The 13,323-nt window shown below is 48.9% G+C and overlaps 2 protein-coding genes across 3 annotated transcripts in view; one reads left to right on the top strand and one right to left on the bottom strand.

The window, feature by feature from the left end:
• Positions 1–353: 353 nt before the first annotated feature.
• PTGR3 (prostaglandin reductase 3) lies at positions 354–9,852 on the bottom strand. The gene is made up of 2 exons (XM_074877160.1): positions 8,653–9,852; positions 354–2,491 (listed from the first exon to the last, which is right to left on the bottom strand). The coding sequence occupies exons 1-2, from the start codon at positions 8,958–8,960 to the stop codon at positions 1,567–1,569; spliced, it is 1,233 nt and encodes a 410-aa protein (XP_074733261.1). The 5' UTR covers positions 8,961–9,852; the 3' UTR covers positions 354–1,566.
• Positions 9,853–10,232: 380 nt separating this feature from the next.
• The window catches only part of TSHZ1 (teashirt zinc finger homeobox 1), a 56,202-nt gene continuing 53,111 nt past the window's right edge, over positions 10,233–13,323 (top strand). For both annotated transcript variants that reach the window (XM_074877149.1, XM_074877143.1), the window contains exon 1: positions 10,233–12,630. In XM_074877149.1, the coding sequence (XP_074733250.1) occupies positions 12,591–12,630 (40 nt within the window). In that variant the 5' untranslated portion in view covers positions 10,233–12,590. The remainder of the gene's footprint in view (positions 12,631–13,323) is intronic.

Raw genomic sequence — 13,323 nt, 5'->3', positions numbered from 1 at the left:
AGGATGCTAATGACATATGCACTAAAAAATTACAATAAGATTGCGCTAAATCAAAGTTAAAAATACTTTTTCTACTGTCTGTACTACTGAGTAAAACAGAAGTTTTTCCTACATGTTACTTTTAAAAATGTCATGTACAGTCAGTCCTGAATAATGCCCAAAAACTAAGTTTACCCTGGATTTTTTCAACCTCTAGACATTATCAGTCTATCATTACGTTTATTACTAGGTGTATGATCTTACAAAATTTCCATCTCTCCAACTGCATACAAATGTCTATAATTTCAAAAGATGTGGCGAAATCGGCCTTTAAGATCTTAAATATTTGCTATGGAAAAAAGATGTAGAGCAAGCACAGTTTAAAGTATTTTATTGTTCTGGAAAATATTACACTTCCAGCTGGAATTCCCAATCTATGTACCATTAATAACATCTATTAAGCGAGGAAGAATTTTCAAAACTTTACAAAACCTTTCAACTGCACCCACTAGATAACCTATGGCTGAGTGTCAGTACGCATTTGAGGAACTGTGACTGTAGATTTAAAATGGTCTTGCTGTTTGTAAAAGGGCTTCTGCAGAAGCAATATTTGGTAAAAGTAGGAGCAGCAGCCCAATTACGGGAAGTTACTTTAAGAATCATCAGCCAAAGAACTCTACAACACAGAGATTATCTACAAAGGAGCTAGTCAGCAAGAACCGGATCAATATGAATAAATGCCACAAATATTTGAATAGTTTTTTAAACTTTATTAAAATCTTCAAAAAATATACTGGATCTGAACACACGAGAACATGGCTCAAACCCCCACTCCAGTAATCTTGTAACACTGACTAAAGGGGAGACCTGACAGTAAACAGTAACAGTAGCAAATGAAAAAGCAAGAAAATGAGATTATGTTGCAACTTATAGTTAAACATTTAAAAGAAAATTGCACAGTTGTTTATAGTTACGAAAGACATAATTAAAAAAAGTCAAGTTGCTTTTCTTAATATTACTGACCTGTCAGAAGTGGAGGATAAATTTCCCTGCGTAACCACTCAAGGCATATTACTATGATCCATGATGCAACTGAATTATGATTATCGTGTTTGTGACAAAAAATTAAGAGCATATTTTTTTCCAGAAACTTCAAGAGATTAATAGAGCAACCACAAGATACAACTCTTTACTTAGTCTTGTTCTAACAATTTTATTTTTAAATCAGGGAATCAAAATTGCTGAAAGATTTTTTTTTTTTTCTGGGCTGAACTACATATAAAGTCTTATCAAACCAGTCTGACAGACTAAATCTGCCTCTGCATTGAGACTTATTCTGTCAAGAACAATGTTCTTGTCTCACACTAGCCTAGGCGACAGAATCAGAGGCCCACTAAGTCCGTGCTACAGCCACAGATTTAAGCACTTTTAAGAAAAGAAAAAAAACACAAAACTTTTTATTAACACCTTAATGGTGTTTTTTAATATAATATCCATTACTAAGCTTAAAAAAAGAAATTGTTTCTAGTAATTCTGCGGCATAAAGTGCCCATTTTCTCTCTTCTGATTTATATCATTGTTCTGTTTTTACAGCTTACTGTTGACAGAGTGAGGTAATTCAACTACAATTTTTCCAATGTTTTTTCCCATGTACATGTAATCTACAGCACGGAATACAGACTCCAAGCCAGTGAACTTCCCCTCTGGAGACATGTCTCCAAAGTCCACCTCACAAACCAGGTCTCCTTTTTCATACATCTTGAGCAAGTGCTTCAGAGCCATTTTGTACTCGGAAAGGTAATGGTTCAAGAAGAAACCCCGAATGCTGGCAGACTTCTTCAATAGTTTTGCTGGCAATAACTCTGCTTTAATGGGCTGGAGGCCAGTAGGGTTTTGGTAGCCAGCGATAAACCCAATAACTATCAGGTGCCCTTTGGTAGCCAAGGAGTTAAGAGCCAAGTCAAACATCTTTCCCCCAACAGATTCGTACACCACATCCACACCTTCGGGGTAGTCCTTCCTAAGAACAGATTCAACATTTTCAGTTTTATAGTTGATCGTACGGTCACAGCCAATGGATTTCAGAAAACCACCCTTTTCATCACTGGAGCAAGTTCCAATTACATGGCATTTTGCCTTCTTTGCAAGCTGCACAGCGAACTGGCCTGTTCCTCCGGCCGCTGCTGTCACCAGAACCTTCTTGCCTTCAGACAGCTCTCCCAGCTCTTTCAAACTGATGTATGCGGTAGCGCCACTTACCATTAAAGTAAGAAACTCGGGTTTCACAGAGGGTAGAGGAACTGCTTGTTTGGCAGGCACAACTGTGTATTCAGCAAAGGAACCTGCTTTCACGTAGGCCACAGCTTGACCCACTGTATAATCAGCACTAGCACTGAGTCCTAACGCTACCACGTCACCGACACCTTCAAAACCTATATCGAATGGGGGCTTAACCGATGCGTCATATCGACCAGCTGAGTAGTTTATGTCAGATGCATTAATGCCGACAAATCTAGAAGAAAACAAAAATGTATTAACGAGATTCATTCCTTACAAGTCTTTGTCATATGAGAAACCTTCAATTTGAAGTCGTGGGATATGTACGAGACTTTTTCTGATTATTAGTACATTCGAATAATGACTATACTCCAGAGACTACTTCCATCAGACTTTTGTAGTTTACATTCTGTTGCTATAGAATTAAAGATAAATTTGCTAAAAGAAAAAAAACAAAAAACAAAACCAAAACCCAACTTATGTTTTCCTCAGGTCCATTTGACCAAACTAAGCAAACTAAAAATAATTCTGTAAAAGATTAAAGGATGAAAATTAATTGACCACTTTATACAAGATGTGAAAACACTGAAGAATAAAACATGTAAAGCGGTAAATATGCGGATTCTGGCAACAAATTTACATTTTTGAATATAATAATACTGTTAATGACTAATGATCATATTAACTATCGATGTCATTTGCAAGGTCATGTTACTGTAGGCAAGTACTTTTTAATTGATGGAGTCACTACAGCAAATTTGCCTTTTGATGTAGCTAATGTCAACGTTAAAATATTTTTCTTTATATAAATTACTTGCAACACATCAAAACAACCTTGCACAGAAGGACTAAAATTATAAGACTGAGCATCAAGTCCTGCTGACCTCTAACAGGTGAAAATGAATGCTAATTTTTTTAGGAAGAGACATTCTCACAACTTGATCAAGCGCTAGGAGATAACGCCTAAAACAAAGTTATGATCTAGCTTAAACACAAACAGCGTTTTCGTTAACTTTTTTTTAAAAAAAAACATAATAGTATCTCTATGCAGAAAAAGGAAGAGAGACTGGAGGAGATTCTGTTAACTAGAAAATGTTAAAAGAGACACGTACAACAGGAAACACAAGGACTTCTACATGTGGAAGTGACAACCTGAAGGGTGTACCTGATACCATGCAAAGGCTGCAGAAGTACGCAAACAGAACGCTTTTAATTGTTGCAGTTAGCAATAGGCTCAAATCGGATGTGTGTGTAGTTCTAAATTGCTTGCACACAGAGCGAGGCGAACTAAAACTGCTTTGCTCGTTTGGATTTTCTTCATTCTTTATAGCATGGGGAGCCTCAAACTTTCACCAACGTAATGCGTTATATATAAAGACACGTACGCATAAACATATCCGTGCATAAAATAGGTGGAAGTGACTGTTGCACTTTTAAATTCTGCCTTTGACTCACTGCTCGGCCGCGACAAAAAATGTCTGCGTCTTGTTCGGAGATACAAAAAATCCTCTATTGTCCGGCTTTAAGGTAACTCCCATAGAGTCCTGCTAAAAGATGCATAAAAACTGGTAACGGAACAGCGGCCTCCGAGGCAAACCGAGTCCCCGGGCCGCCAGGCAGAAGGGCTCGGAGCACCGAGGCGAGACGTGCCGGCGCCGCACTAGCCTCCCCCCGCGTTTACACCCCAACTTCTGCGGAAGGGAGCTGAGAGTGAGAGGCCGGCGGGGAGCTGTGCTCTCCCCCTCTTCGGGTCTCCTCCCGTCGCCCATCCGGGGGGCTCGTTCTCGGTAGCTGTCGGGCGCTCTCGGTAGCTGTCAGGCCAGCCCCCGGGCTCACACGCTGCCCCCGCAGCAGGCAGGTCCCCGCTCCCCGCGGGACTGAACCTCCCTCCGCACGTCTGCGCATCCCTCCGCACGTCTGCTTCCGCACGGTGCGGAGCAGCCCGTGCCCTCGGCCTTCTGAAGAAGGGGAGGGTGGGGGGGAACAGACCAGCCGTAACAGTACCAAGCCCCCGTCTCCCTCACTCTTCTCGGCGCTGCACTGCAGCGGGGAGAGCACAAAGGGGCAGGGAAATGACCCACCGAGGACCCAAACTTTGCGTGGGCCGCCCGACGAGCAGGACTCCCACGGCCCCGTTGCTTTTGTTCTGAAGCCGGGGGAGGATGCAAACCCTTCCCCGCCCGGGATGCTGTACCGCAACTTGTGGCTGAGGGGGCCGCGGAGCATAAGTTGGTGCTTGCCCGACCGCCCCACGCCCTGCCGCGCCGCGGCCGGGCAGAGGATGCGGAGCCCACGGGGCACCGCGGGCGCGGCGCGCAGGCGGAGCTCTGCCGTGGGAGAGGGGCAAGGCGGCCCTGCCCGCCGCTGCCCGCGCTGGGGGGGGTTGTTGGGGCGGACAAAGCCCTTGCGCGCTGCACCGCTGCGCGGAGTTGATATGGGGGGTGGGGGGGGGTGGTCGTCCCCGCCCGGCCGCTGCACGCACACAGACAGACACGCGTGCACACGCACACGCTCCCTCCCCGTCTCTGCGGGGCTGCCGGGCCGCGGGAGATGGTTTTCCCTGGGCTCCCGCACTCATCATTATTAATCAATACAGCCTGCCGCCCAGCCTCCCCCGCCCCGATTTTTTTAAGCTCCCTTTTTATTTTGTGCGAACTCAAAACTCCTGTTCGCATTGTACGAGTTTTTTTCTTTTTTTTTTTTTTTCTTTTTTCTTTAAGATTGTCTAGTCTCTTAGATTCCTCGCACATTAAAACGATCGTATGCGGCATCTGGATTAAAACATATTGTCTAATTTGCCTTGTCATTCCAGCTGACAGAAGGGAGGTGGTACGATGTGCCCGCAGTTTCTTACATTATTTTGCTTTTAAAAGTAGGAATAAGTACCATTTACAAGTTGAAGAACAGTTTACTAACTTCTGAGACTGAGGAAAGGAGAGCACAGAAGTAACAATTACTTGGGGAGTGGGTGGGTTTTAAGAGCCCTTCCAGATCTTTTATATTGTCTTGCTTTACTTTCTTAAAACATACTATTTAATTTAGCAGTTTCTAACTGAAGCTTGCTCCTTCAACATTTCAAGATTTAAACCTAAGGGGAAAAAAAAAAAAAGCTAGAGATTGGCTTTTCCCAAAATAATTACGCACATTGAGTCACCCGTCTTATTTATACTCAACAGTGTTGAACCCCCTCATATTGTTTATTACAGAAAACAGGAGGACACCGCCGAGGGGAGGAAATGCTGCTTTTCGTACCACAACAAAGCGTGAGACACTGAAAACCAGCACCACAGCCTTAAACACAGACAAAACAAAGTCATCCAAACCAGTACTATGCAAGAAAAACATTATTTAGACCAAACACTCAGCAGGAATAGTCCTCCACTTTTCCCACTGTGATCCATTAGTCCCTTGGTTCAAAAAACTTTCTCAATCCCTCTTACTCCCTTTTCTAGAAACTTTGTTCCCATCTTCCAGCCCAACAGTAAATCCTCGCAGGTATTTTGGAAACGAAATGTGTCACTTCATCAAGAAAATCTCGAGAATCCCCCAACAACTTTAAGAAGGACCAAATCTTCATAGCCTTTGGGTCCTTCTCCTGCAATAAAACAGAGGAACCTTGCCCTCGCCCCCAAAAACAGAACAAATGGACATACAAAGCTTAAATGGCTTCATTAAGGATTTTTTTATTCACCTTCTCCCCTCCTCCTCTCCCCGTACACAGAATTGAAGTAAAAAAAATTGCTTTGTATAGATTTCTAGTTTTGAAGAATTTCTGAATAAAGGATGAATTGTTTTTTTCTTTATGAAAAAGTAGAAATAAGGGTTGCTGGCTTAGTTCTCTAAAGGAGGAGAAAGAGGGGAAGAAAGTTCCCCCTAATTGCCTCTTATTTTAAAATATCTATCCATACAGGAACTCAGAACATTTTAATTCCCATTCCCCTAAATCCAAAACCAGATTTTATTGTGGTGGATGAGAATTGTTTTACATAAAAAGCTCAAAGCAATTAATACTATTCATGGGCGTGACTGGGACTAAAATGAACAAATCCGCAAATGCACTCTTGGAACTCACGTCCTTTATTGTTTTGTTGTTAATTGTATGTTTCTACCTATTAGAAAATGTATAGTTGTATTTAGGGCTTATTTTTAAAAAAAACTAAATAAAACCAGGGACTCATCCTTTCATGACGGGAAAATGCTTCCCCAGAGTGACAAGAGAGAGGGAAACATTTGGAACTCGGTTCCTGCTGCAGCTTGTATATAGAGAATGTTTTTCAGTAATGTGATCCTGTGTCTTCTGTGATATTCCCCAGAAAATAATAATAAATAGAGAGGAAATGCCACAGAAACCCAAATAATACAAAACGTATGAACTCTAAATCTAGACTTCATCATTCACCTCTCCCTCCCCTCTATCCCCACTCGTGCATGTGTGTCTGTACAGGAACATCTGTGTAATAGGCTGATGTGTTAAAACCCAGTAATTGCCTGTCTGAATCCGTGGACCAGCTCCTGCCTTTAGTCTGGTACAAGCTCTGCGCCTCAGCCCTTTTACCATGAGGTGTGCACATCTCTCTGGCACCCAGGGAGCCCACCCAGCAAAGGGAGGGAGGAGAGGGAGAAAGGAAGAGTTACACTCCAAGCCGTATCAAAAATGAATAAATTTTAAAAAGGAAGGAGGGAGGAGGATGAGAAAGACTCCAAGTGCAAGGGGGGGGGGGGGGGGGGGGGCGGATTTGAGAAACAAGGATGTCGTTCTGCCTTGCATTATCCCAGTAGAGACTTGCTACTTGTATCTCAAGTCTTTTGAGTTCTTCCATGAAAAGGAATTTAACCCCAGCCTGATGGCTGTTTCATGCCATTACTGTTTCACGTTCATTAGTGGATGCAGCAACACAATGTTCTAGACCTTGAGGTTTGGAGGGAATTTTGGTCTCAGAAATCCTAGTGGGAGATGTCAGCATCGGATTAAAGTGCCACAGAAGCTTTCTTGTCAGCTCCTGAAGGAGTCTCTGTTCTTCTTTCTCCTTACCCTTTCTTTGCTACGTATTTATGTGTTACATATGGACACATGCTAGAGATTACACATGCACACACTGCCTTAACAGAACTTCCAGCATTGTTCTCAAGCCAACTTAGTGCTTCTTAACATCGTTAAGCTCCAACGGAGAGCATGGCAAACTATGTGTTACTACGATTTCCTTGCTTGACAAGAACCCGAGGGTGCTGCTCTCTTCTGAGCCAGCTACGCACTCTGCTCCGAAGTTCCCAGAGTTTCAGCTTCCCCTCGTGGGCAGAGAAACGTCTGAACTTTAGAAGGCTTACTTTTAGCTTAAGGAACGACAACGTCTAGGAAGGAGCCACCGAAATCAAACAGGTTTATGGAGACAGCCTGGGGCGGCGGGGGGCACGTTTTGTCCTCAGAGTCTTCATTTCATGGCGAGCTGGTCACCGCGCCGGGCGCGCAGCCCCAGCGCAGGATTTACGGCGTGTTATGTTAAGCAAAATGTCACCTCCTCACTCTCCGCCCGACCCGGCTCCACTCTAAAAGCTGCCAACAACTGCGGGCTCGCGTCCTGCCGAGCGAGGCCGCGGCCGGGCCGAGCCGAGCCGGGCCGTACCGGGCGGCTGCCCTGCCCTGCCCCCTCCCCGCCGGCCGCTTTTGGCGCGCAGAGGCGGGGGTGGTGCCGCGGCGGCTGGGGCTGGCAGGGCGGCGGGCCCCGGCCTCTGCCTGCCCGGTGAGTCACGGCCGGCTGAGGGAGGGTTAGTGGCGGGCGGGCCGCGGCTGGGCGGGAGGGGGAGGTGTGGAAAAGGCACGGGGGGCAGCAGCCGCAGGGTCGCCCGGAGGAGAGCGGGTGGTGCGGGCTCTCAGCACACGGCCGTACCTCAGCGTCCCCGAGAGAGGTGTGCGGGTGTGGTGGGGACACACGCACGCCCCGGGGACTACGTGCATGTAACGAGCCCGGGCAGGGACCTGGGAGAGACTCGCAAGCGGTTCCCGGCGTCTCACTCTCTCCTCGGCGCTCACTGAACATAAAACTTGCGTCTTGCTCGCCTTGGCACAGGGACCCTGCGGTGTTCCTCCTCCTTCGGGCAGGCGTACGCCGGGAGCAGCGCACGCACACACCCCCCCCCCCACCCCCGCCAGAGAAAGAGGCGGCGGCAGTGTCACCCCCACACACGTGGATGGGGCGACCGGACTAGCACCAGCCGTTCAAAACAACAAGAACAACAATAAAATTAAATTAACAGTCGCCAGATGGCAGCTGGTACAACTTTGGAGCCGGTCTCCAAAGTGAGGGAGCATGTGTGAGGGAGCAGGCCGCAAGGTGCGGGAAGTCGGAGGGGGCCGGGGCGCGGGGGGCCGGGGCCGGGGGGGGGCGGGCGGGCGCTCACCTGTTCCTGACGAGGAGGTCTCCGTCTCCCGGGAGTGGCACGGGCGAGTCCTGCCGCAGGGTAACCGCTTCCCTGAAGTTTTGGCTCAGTTTAGTCACCACCAGCTTCTTCATGGAGCTGGGGATGGACGAGCCCTGGAAATCCAGAAAGTGACGGGAGTAGGACATGTCCAGGATGGGCCGCGGCCGGCTGCCACCGAAGTAGGACCAGGCGGGAGCCGCCGCGGCGCCGGACGGCTGCTGCCGCCGCCACCAGCACCGCGGTGCCCGGGAGCTCAGCAAAGCGCCGCTTTTCGCGCTAAAACTCATGCCCTGCCTCGGCTCTCCTCTCCCCCCCGCCCCGCTCGGGTGAGCTCCAGCTCGGGATTCTCCAGGCAGCTCGCAGGACCCACCGCCACCGAGCCGGCAGGAGAAACTCTCCGCACGCAGCGATTTGTGTACGTAAATAAAGCCCCGTGCGACACGCTGCAGCCTGCCTCCGTCCTCCCCACCCGGCCGGCCCTTTCGCCGCACGGCAACGCCGCCGCGGGAGCCGCGGCAAGATGGTCCCCTGCAGCCGGTCGTCTTCTGCCACCGCAGGCGTTACCGAGGAGCAACGCCGGCCCGCTCTGGCGGCCGGCCGGCCGGCCCACAAGCCCGCGGCTGCGCCCGGCTCTGCCCGGCCCGCCGCGCCACACACACGCGGGCGCTGCCTGCCCCTGCCTGCCGCCACGCCTGAGGACGGCAACTGGGGTCGTGGCTCTGCCAGGGAGGCGGACGGACGACAGGCTGGACGTTCTCCTAGAGGTGGCCTTTAATTTGCACGCTGCCTCTGACTAAGGGGTTTAAAAAACAGGACAGAGGGAGAGAGAGAGAGAGGGGGAGAAACGCCTCGGATCCCCCCCCTTCCGCCCCGTTCTTTAGTTTACAAAAAGAGGTTATCTTTCTACAAAAAAAAAAAAAAAAAAAAAAAAGGAGGAAGAGAGCACGATAAATTATCGGCTCGATAAGGTTAGAGAAGTGGAGAGAAGTTGCAGCTAATCTTCTCGTGTTGTTATTAGCCGCCGCCGCCGAGCCGCTGCCTGCGGGCGGAGGCTCCGCCCCTTCCGTGCGAAACGTTCACTTCCTCGCAAGGTGGTACGAATCAACCCCGAGCCTCTGGCGGCCGCGCGCGGGGGGCCGGGGCGCGCGCGGCGGCCGTTGGGGCGGCTGAGGCGCGGGCTGCACGCGCGGCGCGGGAGGGCAGTCGGAAAGGCGAAGCTCTTCCCGCCCGCCGGGAGGGTCCGCAGGGGTGCCCTGGGCGGGCGGTAGCCCTGCCGTCCCGGGGTGGGGGGAGGCAGGTTAACGGGCTGCTGTCAGTTTCTGTGGGTCGCGGGGTTTCCCCCCACTCCCTCTTTTCGTCAGAAAACCCTTTTTTGTTGTTGTTGTTTCTTCTTTCTTTCTCCTTAAAAAAAGAAAAAAAAAATCACTTCTCGCTGTAGAATACATTTGGGAGAGGGAACCTGCGCAGGAAATCGTCTGGGTCAAGGGACCAAAGTAAATGTTGTGATAGAGCCGCCAATCCCAACTTGGTACAACTGCGTGGAGGGAGGGAATGTAATAGAGATGTTGCACCGGTGTCTGAGGAGCTCACGTGTAATTCCTAGAATTAACTCCATCCTACCAGTATAAACAGCTCGTTGCTTAATTGTGCGGTATTAATAATTAAAAGGAAAAAAAAAAAAAGGATAAATCCCCTTCTGCCCGAAAGAGAGCAAAATTGCAGTTCCGAGTGTTTTCCTTTAGGAATCAGCTGGGTAGTTTTTATTTGCTTTCTCGACTTAAAAAAGAAAGGGAAGAACCCTTCTGTTCTTGCAGTTAACATTATATAAATCCCCAGACACATACTGTGCAAAATCTATTAGCAGCATGTTTCATATGCTGCAGTTCTTGCTCTGCAATCTGTTGGTATTTTAAAGTAAGGATGAACTGTAATCTCCCACAAATCATTTTTAATTCAATGCCGGTTAGACGTGTGCCACGGCGAGGTATCATCTCCTGCTTGCTTTTTTTTTTTTTTTTTTTTTTTTTTTTAAGTTTGCTGGAACAAGACCTCTGCTGAAGTTAAATCAGCACATGCGTTTTGCACAGCACTTTAGCAAGTGGATTATAATAACAACCCCCTCAACGCGTGTCTCACATGAGGAATCTTTTATGCTGCGCTGTATTAAGACTTCTTTTTTTGTCATATTGTTTAGCTCTGGGAAAGGAAAAAAAAATGAAAACAAAGCAATTAAAAAGATTGACAGGTATGGGTTTGTGTGAGACCTATTTGTAATTGTCAGGGTGACGTGGGCAAGAGGAGGAGGAGTAACAAACTGAAGCAGGAAAAGCAGCTCGATGTGTCTGTCTATCAGTTGAGACTGTCTGAGAGCCCTGGGATCCGAATGTGTGTTATATTTCAGTGAAAAGAGAAGAGAGGGAGAGTGGATCTCTTTCTCTCCCAGGAGTTTAGGGGGGGGGACAGTTCACGTTAATCTCTCCCACTCAGTGAATGTCTTTTCTTCCTCCCCCCCCTCCCTCTTTGCACACACTCTCCGGGGTTTTTCTTGGTTTTGGCAAATTTTTTGTGTGTGTTGTTTTTTTGTGTTTTTTTTTTTTTTCTTCTTCTGTTGCAGATCAAGATCAGCCAAAAAAAAAATCCATGATAAAAAAAATGTGTTTGCATTATATTTAGTATCAGAAGAAGCTTCGATTTGTGGAGGAAAAAAAAGGGAGAGCAAGAGAGAAAAGTAGTCCTCTCCGGTGGTGACACTGTTTGATCTGTGACTGTTTGGAAGGTGGAGGAGTGACTGACATTTCCCATCCGGTGTATATGTATGTATGGGGGCTTTACTCCTTTTTATTATTTGCTGTCTTGCTCTTAGACTAAGTGCTGGGAGGAGAAGGAGAGACTGGATCGACCTCGTTTTTTGCACAATGAACAAACTATTACCAACGCAATAAAAAACCAAACAAACAAACCCCCCCCAACAACAACAGCAACAACAACACACAAATCCACGAGCTTGAAACAAGCCAGCCAGCGAGCGAGCGAGAAAGTTGCGCTTTGAGACTCTTTGATCTCGGAGAAAGCCTGAGAGGGGGGGAGTGACTGAATTTACCGTCTCATCGCCGCCGCTTGCTCGGCTCTCCACCGCGAAGAAGGAGAAGAAGACGAAGAAGTGATTAAGGAAAGGAGGGGGAGAAGGGGAGAGAGGAAAAGGAGAAAAAAAAAAAAGAGGAACGAAAGATAATGGATTTGGGCTACAGATTGAACTGATCAAATCTTATTTATTTTGCACATCTCCACTGGCATCTTCCCTGCTGCTGCTGCTGCCGAGAGGACTGAAGAGCTTTGTCTTATAAGGAACTTAAGAGAGAAGGAGAGAGAGAGTGTGTGTGAGAGAGAGAGGGAGGAAAATTAACCTTGTAAATGAAAACATTTCCTAAGCAAGTTTTTGGAGTGGCGGCGGAAATTGGCATCCCTGTCACCAGTCTGTGGCTTGCCTCATCCCACACCCCACCTTCCCCCCCGCCCCGCGCACCCCGCTCGCCGCGCCGGGAGCTGACCCGGGGGGGGACCCGGACCGGGCGAGAGGAGAACCCGATCAAACTTTTTCTCCTTCCTCCCCCCCCCCTCCTCCTTCCTCCTCCTCTCCCTCTCTCCCATTCCTCCCCACCCTCCCTCTCGCTCTTCCTAGGCGGAATTAGAAGTTGAATCCGCTTTCTTTTCTCCTTCCTCCCCCTCCCTCCCTCCCTCCCTCCCTCCCTTCTTCCTCCCCCCCCCCCCCCCCCCAATTTATTTTTTTATTTGTGTGTGTGCGCGGGTGTGTGCGTGTGTGTTTGTTTTCTGCATGAAAAGAGGGGGATCGGAAGAGGAGTCCTGCGCGGAAACTCTGCGGCGGCGGCGGCGGCGGGCGGCGAGGCGGCGGCGGCAGCATGCCGCGGAGAAAGCAGCAGGCACCCCGGCGCTCCGCAGGTAACACCCTCCGCCTCCCCGCGCCGGCCCTCGCTGCCGGCGCAGGGGTGCCGCGGGCACGGCAGGGGAGGGGTTAACCCTCCGGGAAGCATTGCCGCGGGGGGAGCGGTTTCTCCAGCCCCGCTGCAGATTTAAACACCCCGGGTGGCTGCCTCTGGGGGTTTGGGGTTTGGGGCGGGGGGTGTGGGGGGGGGTTGTGGGGGGGGGCGGCGGGGGCGGCGGAGAGGGAGCAGCACCTTGGTGGGGAAGAGACAGGGGCTGTAGTTTGTACTTCTTTGTACGCGGGAGCTGGAGGGATCGGCGTAGTTCCTGAGGTGTGTCACGCCGAGCCTGTCAGCCTCCATCCTCTCCGCCGTTGCCAACACGTTTAAAACTAGAAACTTCATTTTGTTGCAGTCCTGTAACCTCCGCATGCGGTTCCGCGTGTGCGTGTGTGCGGTGCCCAGGGCAGCGCTGGGGAGGGGAGGGAGCTCCGCTGTGCCAGGGCAGGGATGGGCTGCCTTAAAAGTGTGTCAGACCGTATCCAGGCTGAACCTGACACTCGCGAAACAAAAGTCAACAAAATGGGACACAACGAGGCATCTGGCCAGTGCATTTCACTGGAAAACAGCAGCCTTTAATGTCACGTTGAAGAGGCGCTTTTTTTTTTTTATTACCTCTAAAGATGTCTTTTGATCAGGCAAACAGAAGGCA

The sequence above is a fragment of the Strix uralensis genome, chromosome 1 (genome assembly GCF_047716275.1).
Source record: "Strix uralensis isolate ZFMK-TIS-50842 chromosome 1, bStrUra1, whole genome shotgun sequence".
Taxonomy (NCBI): domain Eukaryota; kingdom Metazoa; phylum Chordata; class Aves; order Strigiformes; family Strigidae; genus Strix; species Strix uralensis.
The sequence above is the reverse complement of the archived record's forward strand: the minus strand, read 5'-3'. Positions and strand labels throughout refer to the sequence as shown.